This window comes from Convolutriloba macropyga, chromosome 5, assembly GCF_964194025.1.
Source record: "Convolutriloba macropyga chromosome 5, txConMacr16.3, whole genome shotgun sequence".
NCBI lineage: Eukaryota > Metazoa > Xenacoelomorpha > Acoela > Convolutidae > Convolutriloba > Convolutriloba macropyga.
The window spans coordinates 4008483-4028707 of NC_134472.1; the positions used below are offsets into that span (position 1 = coordinate 4008483).

At 37.2% G+C, this 20225-nt stretch overlaps 1 protein-coding gene across 1 annotated transcript in view; it reads left to right on the forward strand.

The window, feature by feature from the left end:
- Positions 1-1631: 1631 nt before the first annotated feature.
- Positions 1632-20225, forward strand: part of LOC142339058 (uncharacterized) — a 32555-nt gene continuing 13961 nt past the window's right edge. The window contains exons 1-11 of the mRNA XM_075388717.1: positions 1632-1731; positions 1803-1898; positions 5165-5269; positions 5341-6089; positions 6286-6550; positions 6795-6883; positions 7381-7697; positions 12643-12835; positions 13222-14358; positions 14999-15107; positions 15380-16105. Of these exons, the coding sequence (XP_075244832.1) occupies positions 1668-1731; positions 1803-1898; positions 5165-5269; positions 5341-6089; positions 6286-6550; positions 6795-6883; positions 7381-7697; positions 12643-12835; positions 13222-14358; positions 14999-15107; positions 15380-16105 (3850 nt within the window). The 5' untranslated portion in view covers positions 1632-1667. The remainder of the gene's footprint in view (positions 1732-1802; positions 1899-5164; positions 5270-5340; positions 6090-6285; positions 6551-6794; positions 6884-7380; positions 7698-12642; positions 12836-13221; positions 14359-14998; positions 15108-15379; positions 16106-20225) is intronic.

Below are 20225 nucleotides of genomic sequence, written 5' to 3' on the forward strand. Positions count from 1 at the left end.
GGACATAAATAACTTACATTATTGGAGTGTTCAAAATCATCTGTTGTTCAATAGTAAGAAATGCTCTGTAACCGAATTCAAAGTTGGAAATCGACCAAAGACTCTGAACCAGATGCAGTTCATGCTTGGTAATAACCCGATTGAAAGTAAGGACCTCGTTAAAGATGTTGGTCTGATTGTAAATCGGCATCTAAACTGGGGAGACCATGCTAAACACCGAGTCGGCAAAGCAATGAAGTCACTGTTCCTTCTGCGACGAAACACTTCTATGGCTTTACCACAGGAATCAAAAGTACACTTGTACAGAGCGATTATTTCACCAATCCTGCTCTTCTCATCGGAATGCTGGGAACTTAGAAAATCTGAATACCAGATCATGGAATCCTTCCATAAGAAAGCAATGAGATGGATCTGCGGGAGTATTGACTACAAGGACGCTATTTTAAAATCGAATCTACTACCACCACTTTATTTTAAAGTATTGAAAGATCTGTTGATGTTGAGTAGCCTTCTGAGCGGCAAGTATGATGTGGAATTCTCAGAAATCCGAGTTGTTGGAGAGGACAGAAGGAAAAGAGTGGCACTCCCAGAGGTCAAATATGAGGTTCAGAGACTGAACTTCTGGTACAGAACGGGGTTTCGAGTGAACGTCATCCAGAAAGTGATGGACTTCTTCTGTGAGCAGCAACTGAAGAGGAAACTCATTGAATACATGTGGAGCTATTTGGAAAGAAACTGGAATGAGCAGAATCCTTGCACATGGACATTCATTTGTATCTGTGAAAACTGTCGTGCACATCCTAGAACCTAACAGCGGAAATAACATTCCAGTGGCATATCCACGAAGTCATAATAATAATAATAATAATAGACTGGTTCTTCCATATCCAATAAAATCGTTCACTTAAAATTCCTCAAGGCGTCTTTTAGTTTTGAGAGAATCTCACTGATAGAAACCTTTTGGTTGATGTCATCAAAATTGCACCAATTTGAACGTATTCGACAACCCTTTGCTCTTTCGGAAAGATCTCAAGACACCCTTTTTTAAGTTGTTGTTGAGTAAATTTGAGAACCATTTTGCTTTGGTTGTTATTTACTGCGTGAATGAGCAATTAAGTCTTGTACTAATAGTACTACTTAAATCAATTTTTATGTCATCTGATGGTAATTCAATTCAAATTTTATTGAACATAATGCTGATAATTTTAGCCAGATAATGAACAAGACACAATTATGCAAAGTGTTCCTTTCGTTATTAACTGTTTTGACAAATCAGTTGTAGCCAAATTTGGGAACATATATCATCTAGAATTTTGGTTACTTAGAAAGGAGGACACTTCTCTGTAACAGCCAATGAAGACGGCAAGAATCCAGATTACTACTACCAATTGATTTTACAGCGGATTGTTTTCGTACTATTTTCTAACCAATCCTAATTTATTGGGATCTTTATGGGGAACCATTTTTGAGCAGAATTTACTTGAGATAGTTTTATTCTGCTCAAAAAATGGGCAAACCTTTCTTTGAGCAGAAATTTTTTGTTTAAATCAACCTGTGGATTAGCTGTCATAATGGTTGTTATCTGCATACGACATAAAAACGCTATGTTTTAACATTTAAACTAATTTCAGCTGAGTAAAAATGACCTAAGTTGAGTAGAGAAGCTGATGGAGCTTATATCTGCATCAGCCAGGTGGGAGGATTGGGCTGGCAACAACAGCAAGTTAAATGGTGGGTATCTTAATCGACCGATTTTTACCGACTTGATGTTTTGTACTCATTTAATTGGGCATGCTTTTCAGAAGACGAATTTCATGATAGCGGTAACGGATCTTCGCCCGAAGAATCGTTGATATCAAGGAATGTTGAGCTGCAACTGCAGCCAATATCTCGATGCCGTGAGTATATTTTTAAATTTTCGGACAAAGTTTTTTAATCAAAAACTGCCGTATTAAAATTTTGTACGGTCCCAACAAGAGCTCGATGTTTTTGGTGATGCGATTCGATCGGCTCGGGCTGATGATGATGATGATGATGATGATGATAAATGGTTGGTGTATTCGCGCTGACAAAGCAACGGGATAGAGTCGTTTAAAATAACAGATATGCATAATGTCATTGAATGCTCGATCTTCATTCTTAAACCAACGTACTAATCCTCTGGAAAATTGAATCTAATCGAAAGACCAGTGATTTTAAATAAAGGTAAGACACAGTGAACGCGAAACTTTCAAAGCAACTAATATATATTTGTGTTAAAAAAGCAACCCCGGCGAATCTTATTTAAAACACCAGCAAAATTAAGTCAGTGGTAAGAAAATGTGTTTTACTTTAGATAAAACATTTTCGAACTCCTCGCCGTGTTCACTAAAATTATATGGAACTAGACTAGAGGCTGAAACTGAGGTTATTTGGCCGCGGTTAGTGCCACTCAAGAGGACCTAAAATTTCCACAGGAAATTTTCTCACATTTTGTTGAGATAGGACCTGGACCATGATGTCATCTATCTCGATTGCTATTGTATGTACTCTATTCCATGTTCTATTTATTTACTACATTATTTTGATATGATGGCGTAGGATATGACGACGATGATACCAAGTTTTTCCAACACTTAAGAGGAAAGAACGTAAGAGGTGCGATTTATAGTGGTAAATATACTTTTCCGCTCTTTTCTGGTGCATTTTTCAAGAGTAAAACTACCTGCTTTTCTAAAGAAATTCCATATGAAGTAATGCAGATATATTTCTGTGGCAGAGGTAGCTTGCGCAAGTAGATGTTAAGAGCATAGGCTATAGTGCACCACCCAGGTCACACCTGTTTCTTTTTCCTTTTTTGGATCTTTTATTGTATTCCACCTAAGAAAAGATGCGCTACATATATTAGGGTGACCTGCATTTGAGAACATGCATTGTAACTATTGCACCCCAATATGGGCTCCTACCATTAGCAACACAACTGGAACCAACTCCAGGTTCAAGAAAAATAGCCCCGTCCATACAAAATGCTGCGTTAAATTCGTTATCGAATTAGCCAAGGAAGGGAAAATGCGGTCTGTAAAGGCTCACATAAAGGTTGGCGGCGAACCTAAATGGCACTTATCGGGAACATGTGAGACTACAAAAGACAGCAACTAAATCGCAAAAAAATACAGCCAACCGCTTACAAACATTCATCAAGGTGCACTCCTTAAGCAACAAGTAGGACAGCAAATTATTAAAAATGGCACTACCAAATACTCTGGAGGAGGAACAGAGCTGCAACCCATGACATTTTTCCAATAAGCACAACTGAGACTGGCACATCAGTGGCAACAGCAGGAACTGATGTCTCAAATATGAGATGGTTTACACTATATATAGAACGTCTTCAGTTGCAAAAAAAGACCCAGATCATTGAGTAAAAGTTTTGAAAATTTATCCCTATGTTTCAGTTTTCCCCTAAATATTACATCGAATCACCTTTAATGACTTTCACAGCTCACCAAAACGTTTTAAATCTTAGAAGTATTAAAACTTTTGAGTTCTTGAAAAATATCTAATTTTGTGAATATTTTCTCAGATAAAAATTTCAAAGTTCTTGTTTTGTATTTGTATTTTTGTAGCTGTTGTCCTTACAGTTCACACTTTTGATTTCAACTCTCTTTTTTGGTGGGGAAGGGGGACAATTTTCGATATTTGTATTTAAAATTGTTTTCTCACGCCAAATGATAAGCATTTTTATCCTGCGTACCTACTTTTGGATATTTTCAACTGAAATTGTTGTCGCTCTAGTTTTTCACTGATTTTTGCGGGTCCGTTAATCCTTATCAATTTGCGGCAAAAATTTTTGAACGGTCTGTGTTGTTTTATTTTCGTAAATAGAGAGGACTTGTACATACAAAATCTTAAAACCCTTGAGCTGTGAGAAATACTCAATCTAAGTTTAAACGAGTTACAATAGAAGAATCATCATCTTAAATCAAATTTATCAAATACGTTTTGAAATTGCTGACGAAATGAAGGATAGATTTTCGGGCGCAGAAAAGTAATGGTGGAAGCCACCGATGTTCTTAATTAATAGCCGCACAGCGATAGCTGGGGCTATTATTGGCCTTCTCTTGGTTTTGTTACAATTCAAAGAATTTGAATTGTATTGGGGCGCTGTCTTTTTTTAAGATCTGTTCACACATTTTCATGATTTTTGAAGTCAAATTGGAGTAGTGATTTTGGTCACGCCGAAACAGGAAGTGGAGCGAAAAAGCGAGTGGTTTTGCGGCGTGAAATTTTTTCGCTCTAATTTTAAAGTAGTGAGAAAGCGGTGTTTGAACAAAAATTCGCTTTCTTGCTAGTGGTTTTTTGTTCACATGCGGCAATTTTACTTCGATTTTTACTGTTTTTTCGATTTTTTGGATCGGATTTTTTTCTAAATGGTTTTCCCAATCCATTCATAGTCCGTTCTAGGTCTAGTTTTTTGTTTGAATTGAATTTTCATTTCTTGCTAGTGGTTTTTTTGTTCACATGCGACTTTTTGACATTGATTTTCTGTTTTTTTTTCTTAGTTTTTGATCTGATTTTTTTTAAGAATGGTTTTCTCAATTCACTCATAGTCCATTCTTGGTCTAGTTTTTCAGTTTAGTCAATGAAAATTCTTTGAATTGTACGTCAGGACTTGTCCTGCTATGTTTTTTTTATTTCGTCGTCATGATTTTTGTTACGACCATATGACGTCACAGCCACTTTTTGTTCATTCGTTCATGCAATTTCAACTGAATTGCATGTGTGACGTCATTTTTCGCTCTTAATGGAGCGAGTTTTTTTGTTCATGCGCGTGATTAAATTTTTGGTCACACTTGACTTACCTCAGTCTCAAAAATGACTTCCTCACTTTGAAATTGACTTTTATTTACTTTAATTCAAAGAGATAAGGTCAAATGGGTGTGCGTCACTCTAAATGAAGGTTATTTGAGATCAGCTAATAGAGGCAGCAATAACTTATACAGATTTTTAATCAAAATATAACAGATCCGCCCTCAATGAAAAGACGAATTTTTTGGTCTGTCTTTTTTGCTGTTTTTTTAGACTGCCGATCTACGAATCTATTGCGGCTATTTCCTGGCAATCTGCCAGCTATGTTTTTATTTTGTTTTTTAATTGGAAACTGATGATTGTGTGGGTGTTTTAGATATACGAAGCTACCACCATGTTCCCGAGTTCGATAGAGTGAGGACAGTGAAATGCAGTATCTGTGGGAAAATTATCCGGGCTCAGAGCTTCGCAATGCACTGTGGTTGGATATTTTGACTTCATTTGAAGAAATTTTTATCTTGTACAAGATGTGAAAATACTCTTTGGTTTTAGCTCGGAGGCACAATCTTGATGTCTTGATAGATGATGATCAAATAGTTTCATGTTTGCAAGAACCCCTGAAGAACACTTCCTTAGACAATGTCCTTTCGTTCACTCCTAGTCCTGCAATATTTCGCGATGAGTCATTGGATAACAATATTTGTGCTCCGGTTGAGGAATCCCAGTTGCCTATTCTGCCGGCTCTTTCGGATAGAGAAGCTTCTAATATTTCTTCAGCTACTGAGGAGCAAAATTTTATGAGCGACCTTGGCACTGAAAAATTTGAAGAGCGCTTACTACCTGCGCCTATTGAAGACGAAAGTCACCCGTTTTTCATCAACAATCTTTCAGAAGACATCAATAGAAATAGTTATTTAAAGCCCCAACTAACTCCAAACACGTTAGAACAATTGAATATTTTGCCAGCTGGTGCTAATGCGTTCAATGATGAATCGGACCAAGAAACGAAGATTCCTTCCACTGAAAATCCTTTTATCCATTCTAACGTACCTCAGCAGATGCAAACTGAGTTGCATACTCCTATGGAAACGACGCAGCCAGCTCCGCCACAATATGCAATACATCCTTCGGATCTTAATCACCACCACAACATACCGTCATCAGAACAGTTCCAACCAATGGTCGACATGAACCCAATCCCAGTTTCGAACCACATGCCGCAGAAGATAGAGGTCCCGGATGACAGCGAGGACTTCTTGCCTGAAGATCTGAGGAACATTGTCATCAAAAAGGATTTCGATGTAAGTTCCGATGTCTTTCCCTTGAATATGTCTGGACACATCTGTTAAACTCCGTGCTGTCTATTTTGCGTCGGTCGCAAATACTGGTAAAGAAAAGAATTAGCTTCCAAAATAATCAACCCAGTGTTTGGAACCAAAGGTATCTGTGCATCATTGATCGCAATTTAAGCGTGACGTGTTTTTCTGCCTGTTTCAGTGTCCAGAGATGTCCAAGCTGTTAGAGTCTGACTTGAATTTTGGAACCAAATTCGACAAAGATTCTCTATTGGACTTATTTGCTCCGGAGCAACCGGTTGATGTCAAGTTGGAGCCTACTCTGGTGCCTCAGTTACCTCAACCACCTCCACCACAATTGCAGCAACCACAACCTCCACCTCAATTGCAACCACCGCCTCCTCCCCAGCGAGATCCACCAGTTATCAAGAAGGCAAAACAGACGAAGAAAAGTCCAAGGCGAAGATGTAAGTTTTTTTTTTATATATATAACGGTTATCTGTGAACTTGACACAATAAGCAAAACCTAGCAACTAGCCTCCTAATTTATGAACGTACCACAGATTGAAAGTAAAAAAGCTAGCAAATTGAATGTGATCTAAATTTTAAAAGCAAGGGTGTAAACGTGGGGGAAACTGGAAGGCTGGACTCGTTATGATGGGATAATCCTAAGTGGATGTTCAGTTGTCTTGAGAATTGTTTTGTTTTCAGCTCAAATCTTTGACCCTGATCGTAATTGTGGAGTGACCTTTTTAAAGAATGGTGTGGAGACGCAGTGCATGCGTGCTATAACTTGCAAGGTTAGTATAATCTTTCGACGAAACGTTGTTCAATCTGCAAAGGTATTTGTGATGTGAATCAAAGATTAGCTCGACACGGTCGGATGAGGCTTTGAATTTTTTTTACAAATATAGAATTTTTAAGGAACCGAAAGTTCATTCGATATTGCTATATTAGCATAGGCGTCCTTAATTGCTCTCGAACAAAGTTTGAGACAATTATTGTAAAAGTTTGTGTCTTCTTGTGTAATATTTTTGCTTGACCGTTTTATTCTAGAATATTCTTTTATTTCACTTCTTGATTGACTTTATTTTTACGCTTGACTTCTTGATTTTTGGGATCTATTCTGTTCCGTCTGAACTACATCCTGAGCTACATCCTCCTTTGAATTGAATTGCCTCCCCTGTCGTTCGAGAGCAATTTGTCCGACGTTAGTTTATCGCGGTTTATCGGTTTATGTTTATCGCTTTCTCTGACCATAAGTAAAAAGTCATCAATGTCATCGATGTTTTTACAGGCGCACAGCCTGAGTAGCCGAAAGGAAGTCCCTGGACGAAGCAAGCCTCTGCTGACGTTGATGCAAGAACTGACGGCTGAAAAACATGCGCTTAAACTGGAAAAAGAGCGCGAACTCGCTGCTCTTAATGGGACGTTACAATTGATCCCTCAACAACCACCCATCCAGCCGCAGACTTCTAACCCTATGGGCATGGGTGTGAATATGGTTAATCAATTAGAGTCGGGATTCATTCCAGTGAAGCAACCGATGACGCCTCAGGCTATGCAGCCACCTCCTTCGATATTTCCAATCATTGAAACTCATTCTCCTATCAAGTAAGATCGGGCTTCAAAGGTAACAGATGGCAACAATAAGCATTAGAGCCAACATTTGCTCTTTCGTCAACTTATCTTATTAATAGCCGCCCTCATCTTCTCAGCCGGCTATTATAGCGCTCCTATTTTTTTTTACAATTCAAAGAATTTGAATTGTTTTGGGGCGCTGTCTTTTTACGACTCGAAGAGGAGTATTGGAGAAGTCCTTTTTTTAATCAATTTTATTGGAGTGATTTTTGAAGCGGGAAATGAAACGCGTGAAAAAATTTGGAGAGATTTTGGTGCTGAACAAAAGTGGAGAGGAGCGAAAAGAGAGTGGTTTTTGTTCATACTGCTGTTTTTGAGAGAGCGAGAAATTGATGTGTGAAAAAATTTTTTCTAAGCGAGCGAAAATTTTTTGTTCACGTGCGGCATTTTAAAGCAGTTTTTTTTCATTTATTTTGGTTTAGAGGTTTGGTTATGATTTTGTTTTAATTTTAGGCTGGTTTCGGTAGTGGCTTGAAGGTTTCTGGAAATTCATATGAATTTTATGATATTTCGGAGGTTTTTAATGTATTTTGCAGATTTTCGGTCTAATTTTTGCGTTTTTTGACGATTATTTTGTTTTACTGGCTCAAATGGGTATTGAATAAAACCGTTCTACTTTCGTCAACTTATCTTGTAATAAATTGCTATCAGATGAAGATGGGTCTTGTCGAGTTTTAACCCTTATTTCTGGCATTCAGGTATTTATCAGATGGATTTAATTGGGCGTATTGAATGGCTTGGGTAAACTACTGATTCAAAAGGGTGTCGTGAGCAGTTTTGTTTGTTCGTACCCATTTTGCAGTTGTCTTGTCCATGCCTTAACTTGGTCTTTTTTTATGCGATTTTTCGCTTGACCGATTTTTCGTCTGACGCTTTTGACTTTTCGTCCTCAAAAACGGGATAAACAGGTAGCGCCCAGGGGGCATTAAGTGCTCTTAGAGCCTTTCAGCTCTGTTTCAGTTCAAACTTTCGGAGACTTATGGTGTGAAGGGCGGTTCTTAGAGGTTGAAGACACCTCCACTGTTGACCCCCCACCTCCCACTATTGCCCCACCGCGCTGTTGTCCCCCAGACAACTCTTGCCCACCCCCTCCGTCCCCATCAATCCCCCCGGTGATGATAAGTTACTGAAAAAATTTTATTTGCCATTGAATAGCTTTCAATTTTTAATATGACAAATTTTAGCGATTTTTTCAAAATAAAACTTGCATTTTTTTCAAGTTTTTTAAAAATGTTGGTCGGTTTTTAGAATTCTCCAGCCTCGAGCCGAGGAAACTCCTCTAGGGTTTGGTGATAGGTTACTGTACACTTTCTAAATGTAATTGAATGTTTTTCAAGATTTCAACATCACAAATTTTTGCAATTTTTTTGACAAAACTTGATTTTTTTCATTTTTTTTTTAATAGCCGCCCTCATCTTCTCAGCCCGCTATTATAGCGCTCCTATTTTTTTTACTTCGTCGAATAAAAAAATGTTTCGCTTTACCTCATTTTGCCGCCTTTTCAACATTTTGCGTGAAATCTTTTTGACTTCTCTAGGCTAGTTTCTCTCCTCTCATTCTGCTAAAAGTGATTTTGAACATCAGTAGCTCAGCAAAGCAATTCAAAATGAACAGAGTTAGTACAAAAATGGATGTCAGAAATAGAAACGGGATAAACCCATAAAGCCCAATTTTAGATGCCCGCTATTTGAACGTCGTTCCTATAAGTCTTATTTACCATCTGTAATGCTTATTGTTATTGATAGTAGCCCCTGTAGCCTCTCTCTAAAACAGAAGTGCCATCTCCATGAAATGCCATCAAAATAAATCGGACTTAAAAAATGCTTTTTTGTACAAAAATCTTTTTTTCAATATCTTTTATTTCAATCCCATTCATGCTTATTGGAATCAACGGCGTCTATTTTCCGGCAATCTGCCGGGTATGTTTGACCTTTATAGTCATTGTTCAGGTTTTTTGAGCCTCAGGGGCTAGAAAACCTCCGGTAAGATTTGATAATAGTTAATGGCAAATTTTTATTCGCTATGGATTAATTTTCAACTTTTTATTATCAAATTTTAACAATTTAACAATTTTTTAAATAAAATGGAGTATTTTCAAGTCTTTTGAAATTTTTTTGTCATTTTTTAGGTTTCTCTAGCCCCAAGAGGCACATATGCTCCTCTAGGGCTGGATTATAGGTTACCGCATAACTTCTAGATGTAATGGCATGTTTTTCAAGGTTCTAATTTCAACGATTTTTGAAAATTATTTGCAATTTTGAATCTTTTTAAATTTTTCTCATTTTTTTCCGGCACCAGGGTCCTAGGGACCTCTTCCAAGTTTTGATATTAACCTGTCGGATAGTTTCTAGAGTAAATGGTGTGGTTATCAATATTTTAATGACTGCTTCTGTAGCATTTATTTAATAAAAATTTTCAAAATTTTTGGAAAAATTATCATGTTCCAAGTTTATGGATCTTTATGAGCCGGTGAAACGATTTGAAGCTTGAAATAGGGATACTGGATAATATTTTTTAAGACAGTAAAATGATTTCGAAGATTTTTTATCATTAATTTTTGCAACATTTTGTTAAAATTTGCTATTGTTTAAAAAATTTTTGAATATCAGCAATTTTTTTAAAATATCAGCTTTATTTGATTAATTCACTAACAAGGCTAGAAAACTAAAAGTTGGAGAGTCGAATCAAGCTAAAACTAGCCTCACTAACTCTGGCTAGCTACTGAGGAAGCCAACTACTCGCCGGTTGTTTGAGAGCAATTCGCCCGATTTTAGTCGGTTATATTTTTCTAATGTACTCTTTAAGACTTCTGGTGTAGTAGATGGGTACCGCCATGATGATTAAATGTCACTGTAAGCATTTTTGACCCTCGCCCGCGTCGTTTAATGCAATGTCTAATAATAGAGAATGTTTTGGGACGTCTTATGGTCTTTTTACATCGCGTAGAGAAATTTCTGATAATGTCAATCAGTAATAAGAGCGAATACATGCGTCATTTTAAGGCGCGACATTTTTCAATTTTTAACTAATTGAGAAACTGGTGTCAGAAATTTGCATTTGTTTTTAAATCTTATTGCATTTTTTGCGTTCCGAGTTAAAAAGTTCTCTTGAAGACCGCCTTCTCTTAAAATTGTTGCTATCTGTGTACTTTTTTAATTTTTCAACTCTTTGTTCAGCAGAGCCAGTCTAGTCCAAAACAGCAAAATAAATAAAGCCGGGATATCGATCAGATCCAGTCATTGACAACTGCTCCATTAAGCAGTCAGAATTAAAATCACTTCTTGAGATCATTTGAGAAAATTTGAGATCAGTAGTTAGTAGCATTTTTTTCGGCTCTTAATGGAGATCTTTGTTTGATAGGTTGTCTGAACTTGCTAGATTTTGTGAACGAAATTTTTGTTACTATGACAATTATTAGTTTTGTGTGTCTTTTTGTTTTCCCTGTAGATCCAATAGCTCGCTTGTGTGATTTCCTTTCGTGAAAAGAAACTGGTAAAAATTGAGGGCATCAAGTTGAGCAGCTCTCATTAAGCGCGAAGTGTACGGTTCAGTAAAGCTGCTGAGCAACGCTTGAAGAAAAAACTCCGGGCAACGGCGAACTCTGGGCTGCTGATCAACGCTTGAAGTCATGTGAAATGCAATAATGGCAGCAATTAGCTTGTATCCTTGCTCACTGAGGACAGCGTCTTAACCAAACTACAAACAAATTCAACCCCGCGACCTTCGAGAGCAATCATTGTTAACGGTAGTCGTTGGTTGTGTTTCGTTGGTTTTCATCAATTTTCTGCTTAACGCTTTTTACGCGCAAAAGCGTAAGTCTTTTCTCGACGATTCATTTGTCGCAGCAACCCGTTTTGCTGAAATGTCTACATTTGGTCCTCTTTGGCGCACATTATATGTATTTTCTGTGATCATTTTGAATCAATCTATTTGATGGTCGATAAAGTGCGGTCGATAAACTACATTTAAGAAGGGTTTATCAACACTATGAAAAGGACTCCGCAGTAATTCCAAAAAGGGCCGGTATCAAATTTGCTGCAATCATTTTTGAATTCAGTTCTGTAACATGCCTTTGAAGCTTGCATCTTCTATGAGTTTTTTCCATAGGTGTAAGCTGAGTGTAGTTATTTTTGGGGTTAATCGTGTTTTCCTTTTTTGTTCAGTTGTCTAACGCTAATTTTCCGTTTTGATCATAGATTACTTAAATCGCTCTAAGTGAATTTTAGGGTAATTTCAGTGCTTCAATGCGTTCTCTAAATATCTAAAATGAAAAGTCTGATTTTCAATGATTGCTTGAATTTTTTCTAATTATTAGCCGCGAGCTGGTAGCCAGGCTAGTGTTAGACTCTTGATTTTTTGGAATTTAAAGAATTTAAATTGTACTGGGTCGCTCTTTTTGAAGATCTGTGCGCACATTTGTTGATTTTTCGAGAAGTGATTTTGATCAGGCCAAAACATGAAGTGGAGCGAAAATCGAGTGGTTCTGTAGCGCAAAATTTTGTCACTCGAATTTTTTAAGAAGGGTAAAAAACGATGCCTGAGCTCAAATTCGCTTTCTTGATAGTGATTTGTTCACGCGCGGCAATTTCACTTTTTACTGTTTTTTCCCTAGAGTATTCATCCAAGCCATTGCTTGAAACTATTGTTTGAAAGACACTGTTTGAAGTTTGATTTGAAAATAAAGATGAAAGAACTGAGAATTTTTGGACAAGTTTTGTGGCCTTTTAACAAGGGGGCTCTTAACAAGCTATTTTTCGGCCATTGTCTGGCAATCTGCTGGCTATGTTTAAATATTCTGGCCGCTGAAATGATTTGATCGCCAGTTCGCCGCTCTTCTTAGCCTCTGTTATGTTTGTAATTTTTAAAATTATACCGTAAAGCATAATGAACTCACGCGTGGTAGAAATGTTCTTTTTAGGATGCAAGAGAAAGTGAACTGCATACCTCCCCCTGCTGTGTGCAATGTTGCGAATGTACCACCTCCGCCACAACAGCAACCAACACCTGCACCCTTAGATCCAGCCCCGGAGGTTACTTTCACAGAGTCAGTGTGTCAACAGGAAACGAAAAGTGACGTCGAAGCACAAGAGCAAGATTTAGATCAAAATATGGTTAGTCGAAAATGTAAATTTTCTCCGTCAAAACGAATGTGTTCACCGAAGAAAAATTGCTCAAGAGAACAGAAATGCGCTCATATTGGGTCGCTTGACCCCTACTTGTGAAGTCAGGACTGATGATAGGGTATTACGGATTGAAATCCGCTTCTGGATTTGAAAGACTCCTTGTAGATTTTTACTGCTATAATCTATAATGAAAGCCTTGTAATTAGTTTCATAGCTTTTGGGCTCAAATAGCAACAATGAACTTAATAATCAATATTTTATATTGAATTTGATTTTTGGATGTTCGATTAAAGTTTCTAGACTTAGTTCGTAGGGGAATTGTTTTATTCGGAAACCCGGTTTATTCTGTTCTAATAAGAGAACTATGTTTTCAGTTGTGCCCGCTGTATGAGGCTAGAAAAGTGCCAGGATCCTCAATATTGTCTTTCAATCGAAGTGCTAGAAAGCTGAGAAACATCTTCTCGACACTGCTAAGTACAAAGCCCAAAGTACCCACAGCTAAGCAGATTGCGGACCCGGCAACCCAGATCAACAACGAATGTCACAAAGTAAGGCCTCGCAATGGTCATCAGATTATGGGGGCTTTTCCTAATTTCATGAGCCAGCAGCGCCTGGTAAATGGAGTAACAGGACCTGCCTTCAAATCCAGAATTGATAAAGTCCCTGTATCGGCTTCTATGAAGCAGCAACAAGCACATCCAATGGCATTCCTAAACCCTGATAAAAATCAGGCAGTTATGAATCCAATTCTGAACGATCAGGTAGTTTCTTCAATTCCATTGCCTACGAGTCCAGTGAAGGAAAAGGTTGCGCCTCAGAATTTCAGTCGACCGATGCAAGAGAATTTAATTACTCAGGAAGCGCCACATCAAAACAGTGTTACGCATACACAACCAGTTCCCTGTTACCAATCATCTCCAATGTCTGGTCCAATAATAAGCAATCAAACACCTGTAATACAGGCGAATCCAGATGTTCAAGTTGGACCTCAAATTCAAAGTATACAACAGAATAGGAAAAGAAAGATGCAACTTCCCGGAGGCTTGCAGAGCCAATCAGCGATATCACCAGTTGCCGCAAAGATGGCGGCCATTTCGACGCCAGACCAGATGTCGAACTCACCTGTGATGCAATCTCCACAGCCTCATCACATGGTGGCATTACCTAATCAACCACATCACACCTTGCCATCACCCGTTGACGAGATGTCCCCGAGAACCCCGGTAGGAAGTGTTCTTCACCAACCTATGTCTCATGAGGCCCCTTCATGGCCCACACAGATGCAGTCTCCAGTGGGGTATCCTCCAACTCCTTCACCTCAGCTCCCAGCCTCTCCTAACAAGAACCCCTACGCTGTACACCATCAGATGTCTTTGCAACAACAGAGTCCTGTGCCCGTTTCGCCAGTTTCTGGAGGAGTTATGGTGCCTCGCTACGGCAGTCCCACCCAGAATAACAATGTGGTCACCATGAAAAGCAATCCGCAGTATAGAATGCCGATGCCATATAAGGTAACTGGTACTTTTTCCTTTCGTACAACCTCAAGTGCTGTTTCCTAAACTGCCCTAATGTTGATGTATAGCTCTATAAATTACTGAGCGCAGTTCTTAATTAATCAAGGTTCTGAGCCAGTTTTGAAATGGCAATATTCCCCTTGTTTTTCTTCAGTGCAATTGTAGTCTCATTTCAATTGGATGGCTGCATTATATAGATATAGAAAAATTGTTTCCCTGAAGTTGATGCTTTCTTGAAGTTAAGGTCCGGAAATTTTTCGGAATCGTCTTAGACGAAGAGTTTTTCTGTCTAAAGCCCGACCGCCAAAAATTCGGAACCTATTTTTACTGCCTTCAGATGCTATTTTATAGGATATTAAAAGAAATTTCGTTAAATTTCCATTAAAGACAGTTTAGATATAATTTTTTTTCCATTCTATATAAGCCATAATAATATCATAGAAGTTTTTAGATAACTAATTTTCATCAATTCTCAATTGAATCATGTCAATTATCCCACAAAATGAAATCAATTTTAAGCTTGAAGCCATCCTTTCGAAAGCACACAAGCGCCTGTATCTTAATTTTTTTCAGTCAAGTTTTGTTTCCTATATTTGAACCTTAGCAATTGAAATCTTTAATTAAAAATTTGTTGCAGCCTCAATCCAATCAAGCCGCGGTTGCTAATGCGGAACTGATCCAGAGTCAGGGAAGTCCCAATCAGGCCAGGAGAACAACGCAAATGCCAGGTGCTATCTCTCTTTCAGGTAATTGTTCACATCTAAATGAAAGGTGTTCTGTTTTTAGCAGAGTAACTGAGCTAAGTCCGATACCTTTTTAAAGTGTTAGTGTCAATGTAATGTAATGGAAGAATGTGAATGCACAATTTGTTAATATGCCTGCTTTCATATTGCAGTATATAACGAGGAGCTAGACTTTATGTCCCCTGTGAGTTACATTGTGAGCTCAAGAGGTATCTGTCAATATTTTGATTTGCTTTAATTTTTAAGAAAGTCCGTTTGACGTGCGCGTGTTGTAGGTGCTCCAGAACCAATGCGCAATTCTTCGAATGAAAACATGCTTTCATCTCCAAAACACTCCAATATCAATTACATCAATGCAAACTCAGTGAGTCCAGGACAACAAACCAACCCCCCACAAATACCAGCCATGTCACCTCAGGCGAACCCTGCCACGCCTCTTGCGATGCCTGATTCGAGCGTCATTGTTAAGAATCCCAATCAGCAACTCTCACCATCTGCCACGGGATACCCCAACCCAATACCGAGTCAGCAGCAAATGGGTTATGGGACTGTGTCTCCCGGGCAATCAAATGCCAGGATGTACGCCGTTGGTCCTCAGAGCGCCCAGCATCAGCAGTTAATTGCCAGTCAAGTAAGTCCTCAAGGCCAAGGCTATGTTCAGGTGAATAGAATGATGAGACCTGGAGCCCAGCAACGATATGTGAGTCCGAACGGAATGAAAGCTGTTCCTTTGTCGGGATCTCATGTCATTTCAATGGGAACTGCACGAATGGCGAGTCGATTTATGTACCCTAATCAGATACCCAATGCAGCATATCAGCAACCCCAGATGCAGCTTGCCGGCAGAGGTCATGCGGGCGGTACCAAAATGTACGCAGTGAGAGGTATACCTGCAACTGGAGGTCAGATGATGACGCATGGCATGGGCTCTCACTACAGAGCACATCCAATGGGTAACCATCAAGGTGTCGTTGCAGCTCCTATGAGTGTCAATGCCAGAGGTTTGCAAAATGATTTCATTAGTAGCCGCACAGCAATTGCTGGGGCTATTATTGGCCTTCTCGTGGTTTTTTGCGACTCGAAGAGGAGTATTGGTTTTCTTCAGCTTTTTTTTTTACAGAAGTACTATTTAATCAGTCGCCGTTTTCACCTAATAGTGAACGTAAGATTGCCGTGTGAACTAACTTTTTCTGAGCGAGAGAAGTTTTTGTTCCTGCGTTGCGATCAGTGAATGACTTTTTGACGTTAAAAAGAGTTTGAGAGATTGGTGCATATAGATGGCAGTTTTTAGCCGTGTCGTCGTCCATTTGGCCCAAATTTTTTAAATTCTAACCTCGTTTTCTGTAGATATAAATTTTGATCGATGCCGCACGAATATGCAAACATCTGAAATCGAAACCACAATGTTTCTGAGAGCTTAATAACGCGTTTCGAGTGCAAAATTGGCCCATGTTTCTCAATGCTTTTTATAATAGACGCACAGCGATAGCTGGGGCTATTATTGGCCTTCTCCTGATTTTTTTATTTCGTCGTCGCGATTTTTGTTACAATCATATGATGTCACGAGCACTTCAAATCTGCTTTTTGTTCATTCCTTCATGCAATCTCAACTGAAGTGCGTGCGTGACGTCATTTTTCGCTCTTAGTGGAGCGAGTTTTTTTTGTTCATTTGCGTGATTAAATTTTTGGTCAAACTTGACTTTCCTCACTCACAAAATTGACTTCCTCACTTTGAAATTGACTTTTATTTACTTTGATTCAAAGAGATAACGTCAAATGGGTGTGTGTCCGTCTAAATGAAGGCTATTAGAGAGCAGCTAATAGAGGCAGCAAAAACTTACACAGATTTTTAATCAAAATATAATACATCAGCCTTCAATGAAAAGGCGAATTTTTTGGTCTGTCTTTTTTACTGTTTTTTTGAGACTTCAGATCTACGAAGCTACTGCGGCTATTTTCTGACAATCGGCCATCTATGTTTTTGTCAATTTTTAGCTTTTTTTAAATTAATTTTTGGTTCTTTTAGTTCTTTGATCGGACTTTTTAAATCAAATTAGTAAATAGATCAACATCTTTTTAATGATTCCTGATTTGGATGCCTCTTTTTGACGTGAGATGTTTTTTTAATAAAAATGTGCACATACTAATCCGATTTGGCAGTTTTTGTCAAACTTCTGGCTTTTGTTTTTACTTTGAGTTTATTTCATAAAAATCTTTTTGTGAATCAACGGCGTTTTTGGTTTCCCTTTGTTGCTATTTGAATTAGTTTTAAGGATAACTACTTAAAATTCAGAGTAACTTTTTACCGTAATTTTGAACATTTTCTTATCTAATTGTTTTACTGTTTCGCAATTGAGCTGTTTTCACTTCTTACTGAGACAAGAAAATGGCTATTTGATGTTCTTGAACCTTTTTTGATAAAAAACGAATAAGAAATCCTTTTTTATCTTTTTTCTTTTCGCTTTTTGAAGTAGAGTTTGCAATATAGTTTTTTGATTTTTTCAGAAATTGTGAATTAGTTTTTTAGATCTTTTTCACAATGTTTTTATGTAGTCTCCAAATTCCAGCATGTTTATTTGTAACATTCTCCTAAGACCTATATTATTTTTCGCCCAGCCTTAAAAATTATCAGTTTGAACTAATGATTTTGGTTTTTTTAGTAGCCGCACAGCAATATTTTGGGCTGTTTTTAGCCTTCCCTGTTTTGTTTCATTTCGTCGTCGCGATTTTTAACAAAGGCTGGGCGAATAAAACTATAGGTCTTTGGAGAATGTTACAAATAAACATGCTGGATTTTGGAGAATACATACATACATTGTGAAAAAGATCTAAAAAAACTAATTATCAATTTCTGAAAAGTCAAAAAACTCTATTGTAAACCCTATTTCAAAAAAGCGAAAGGAAAAATAGATAAAATAGGATTTCTTATTTATTTAGCAAAAAAAGGTTCAAGAACATCAAATAGCCATTTTCTTGTCTCATTAAGAAGTGAATACAGCTCAATTGCGAAACAGTAAAACAATTTGATCAGAAAATGTTCAAATTATGGTAAAAATTTACTCAAAGAACTAAAAGAACCAAAAGTTAATGAAAAAAGCTAAAAATTGACAAAAACATAGCTGGCAGACTGTCAGAAAATAGCCGCACTAGCTTCGTAGATCTGCAGTCTAAAAAAACAGGAAAAAAGACAGACCAAAAAATTCGACAATATGACGACACAACCACTTTAAATCTGCTTTTTGTTCATTCTATTTCAACTGAAGTGCGTGTGTGACGTCTTTTTTCGCTCTTAGTGGAGCGAGTTTTTTTGTTCATTCGCGTGATTAAATTTTCGTTCACACTTGACTTACATAACTCTCAAAAATAACTTCCTCACTTTGAAATTGACTTTTTTTTACTAAGGTAAAATGGGTATGTGTCACTCTAAATAAAGGTTATTTGAGAGCAGCTAATGGAGGTAGCAAAAACTTACACAGATTTTTAATCAAAATATAACATAGCTGCCTTCAATGAAAAGGCGATTTTTTTGGTCTGTCTTTTTTACTGTTTTTTTGAGACTTCAGATCTACGAAGCTACTGCGGCTATTTTCTGACAATCGGCCATCTATGTTTTTGTCAATTTTTAGCTTTTTTTAAATTAATTTTTGGTTCTTTTAGTTCTTTGATCGGACTTTTTAAATCAAATTAGTAAATAGATCATCTTTTTAATGATTCCTGATTTGGATGCCTCTTTTTGACGTGAGATGTTTTTTTAATAAAAATGTGCACATACTAATCCGATTTGGCAGTTTTTGTCAAACTTCTGGCTTTTGTTTTTACTTTGAGTTTATTTCATAAAAATCTTTTTGTGAATCAACGGCGTTTTTGGTTTCCCTTTGTTGCTATTTGAATTAGTTTTAAGGATAACTACTTAAAATTCAGAGTAACTTTTTACCGTAATTTGAACATTTTCTTATCAAATTGTTTTACTGTTTCGCAATTGAGCTGTTTTCACTTCTTACTGAGACAAGAAAATGGCTATTTGATGTTCTTGAATCTTTTTTGATAAAAAACAAATAAGAAATCCTTTTTTATCTGTTTTCTTTTCGCTTTTTGAAGTAGAGTTTGCAATATAGTTTTTTGATTTTTTCAGAAATTGTGAATTAGTTTTTTAGATCTTTTTCACAATGTTTGTATGTAGTCTGCAAATTCCAGCATGTTTTTTGTAACATTCTCCTAAGACCTATATTATTTTTCGCCCAGCCTTAAAAATTATCAGTTTGAACTAATGATTTTGTTTTTTTTTAGTAGCCGCACAGCAATATTTTGGGCTGTTTTTAGCCTTCTCTGTTTTGTTTCATTTCGTCGTCGCGATTTTTAACAAAGGCTGGGCGAATAAAACTATAGATCTTTGGAGAATGTTACAAATAAACATGCTGGATTTTGGAGAATACATACATACATTGTGAAAAAGATCTAAAAAAACTAATTATCAATTTCTGAAAAGTCAAAAAAAACTCTATTGTAAACCCTATTTCAAAAAAGCGAAAGGAAAAATAGATAAAATAGGATTTCTTATTTATTTAGCAAAAAAAGGTTCAAGAACATCAAATAGCCATTTTCTTGTCTCAGTAAGAAGTGAAAACAGCTCAATTGCGAAACAGTAAAACAATTTGATCAGAAAATGTTCAAATTATGGTAAAAATTTACTCAAAGAACTAAAAGAACCAAAAGTTAATGAAAGAAGCTAAAAATTGACAAAAACATAGCTGGCAGACTGTCAGAAAATAGCCGCACTAGCTTCGTAGATCTGCAGTCTAAAAAAAACAAGAAAAAAGACAGACCAAAAAATTCGACAATATGACGACACAACCACTTCAAATCTGCTTTTTGTTCATTCTATTTCAACTGAAGTGCGTGTGTGACGTCTTTTTTCGCTCTTAGTGGAGCGAGTTTTTTGTTCATTCGCGTGATTAAATTTTCGTTCACACTTGACTTACATAACTCTCAAAAATAACTTCCTCACTTTGAAATTGACTTTTTTTTACTAAGGTAAAATGGGTATGTGTCACTCTAAATAAAGGTTATTTGAGAGCAGCTAATGGAGGTAGCAAAAACTTACACAGATTTTTAATCAAAATA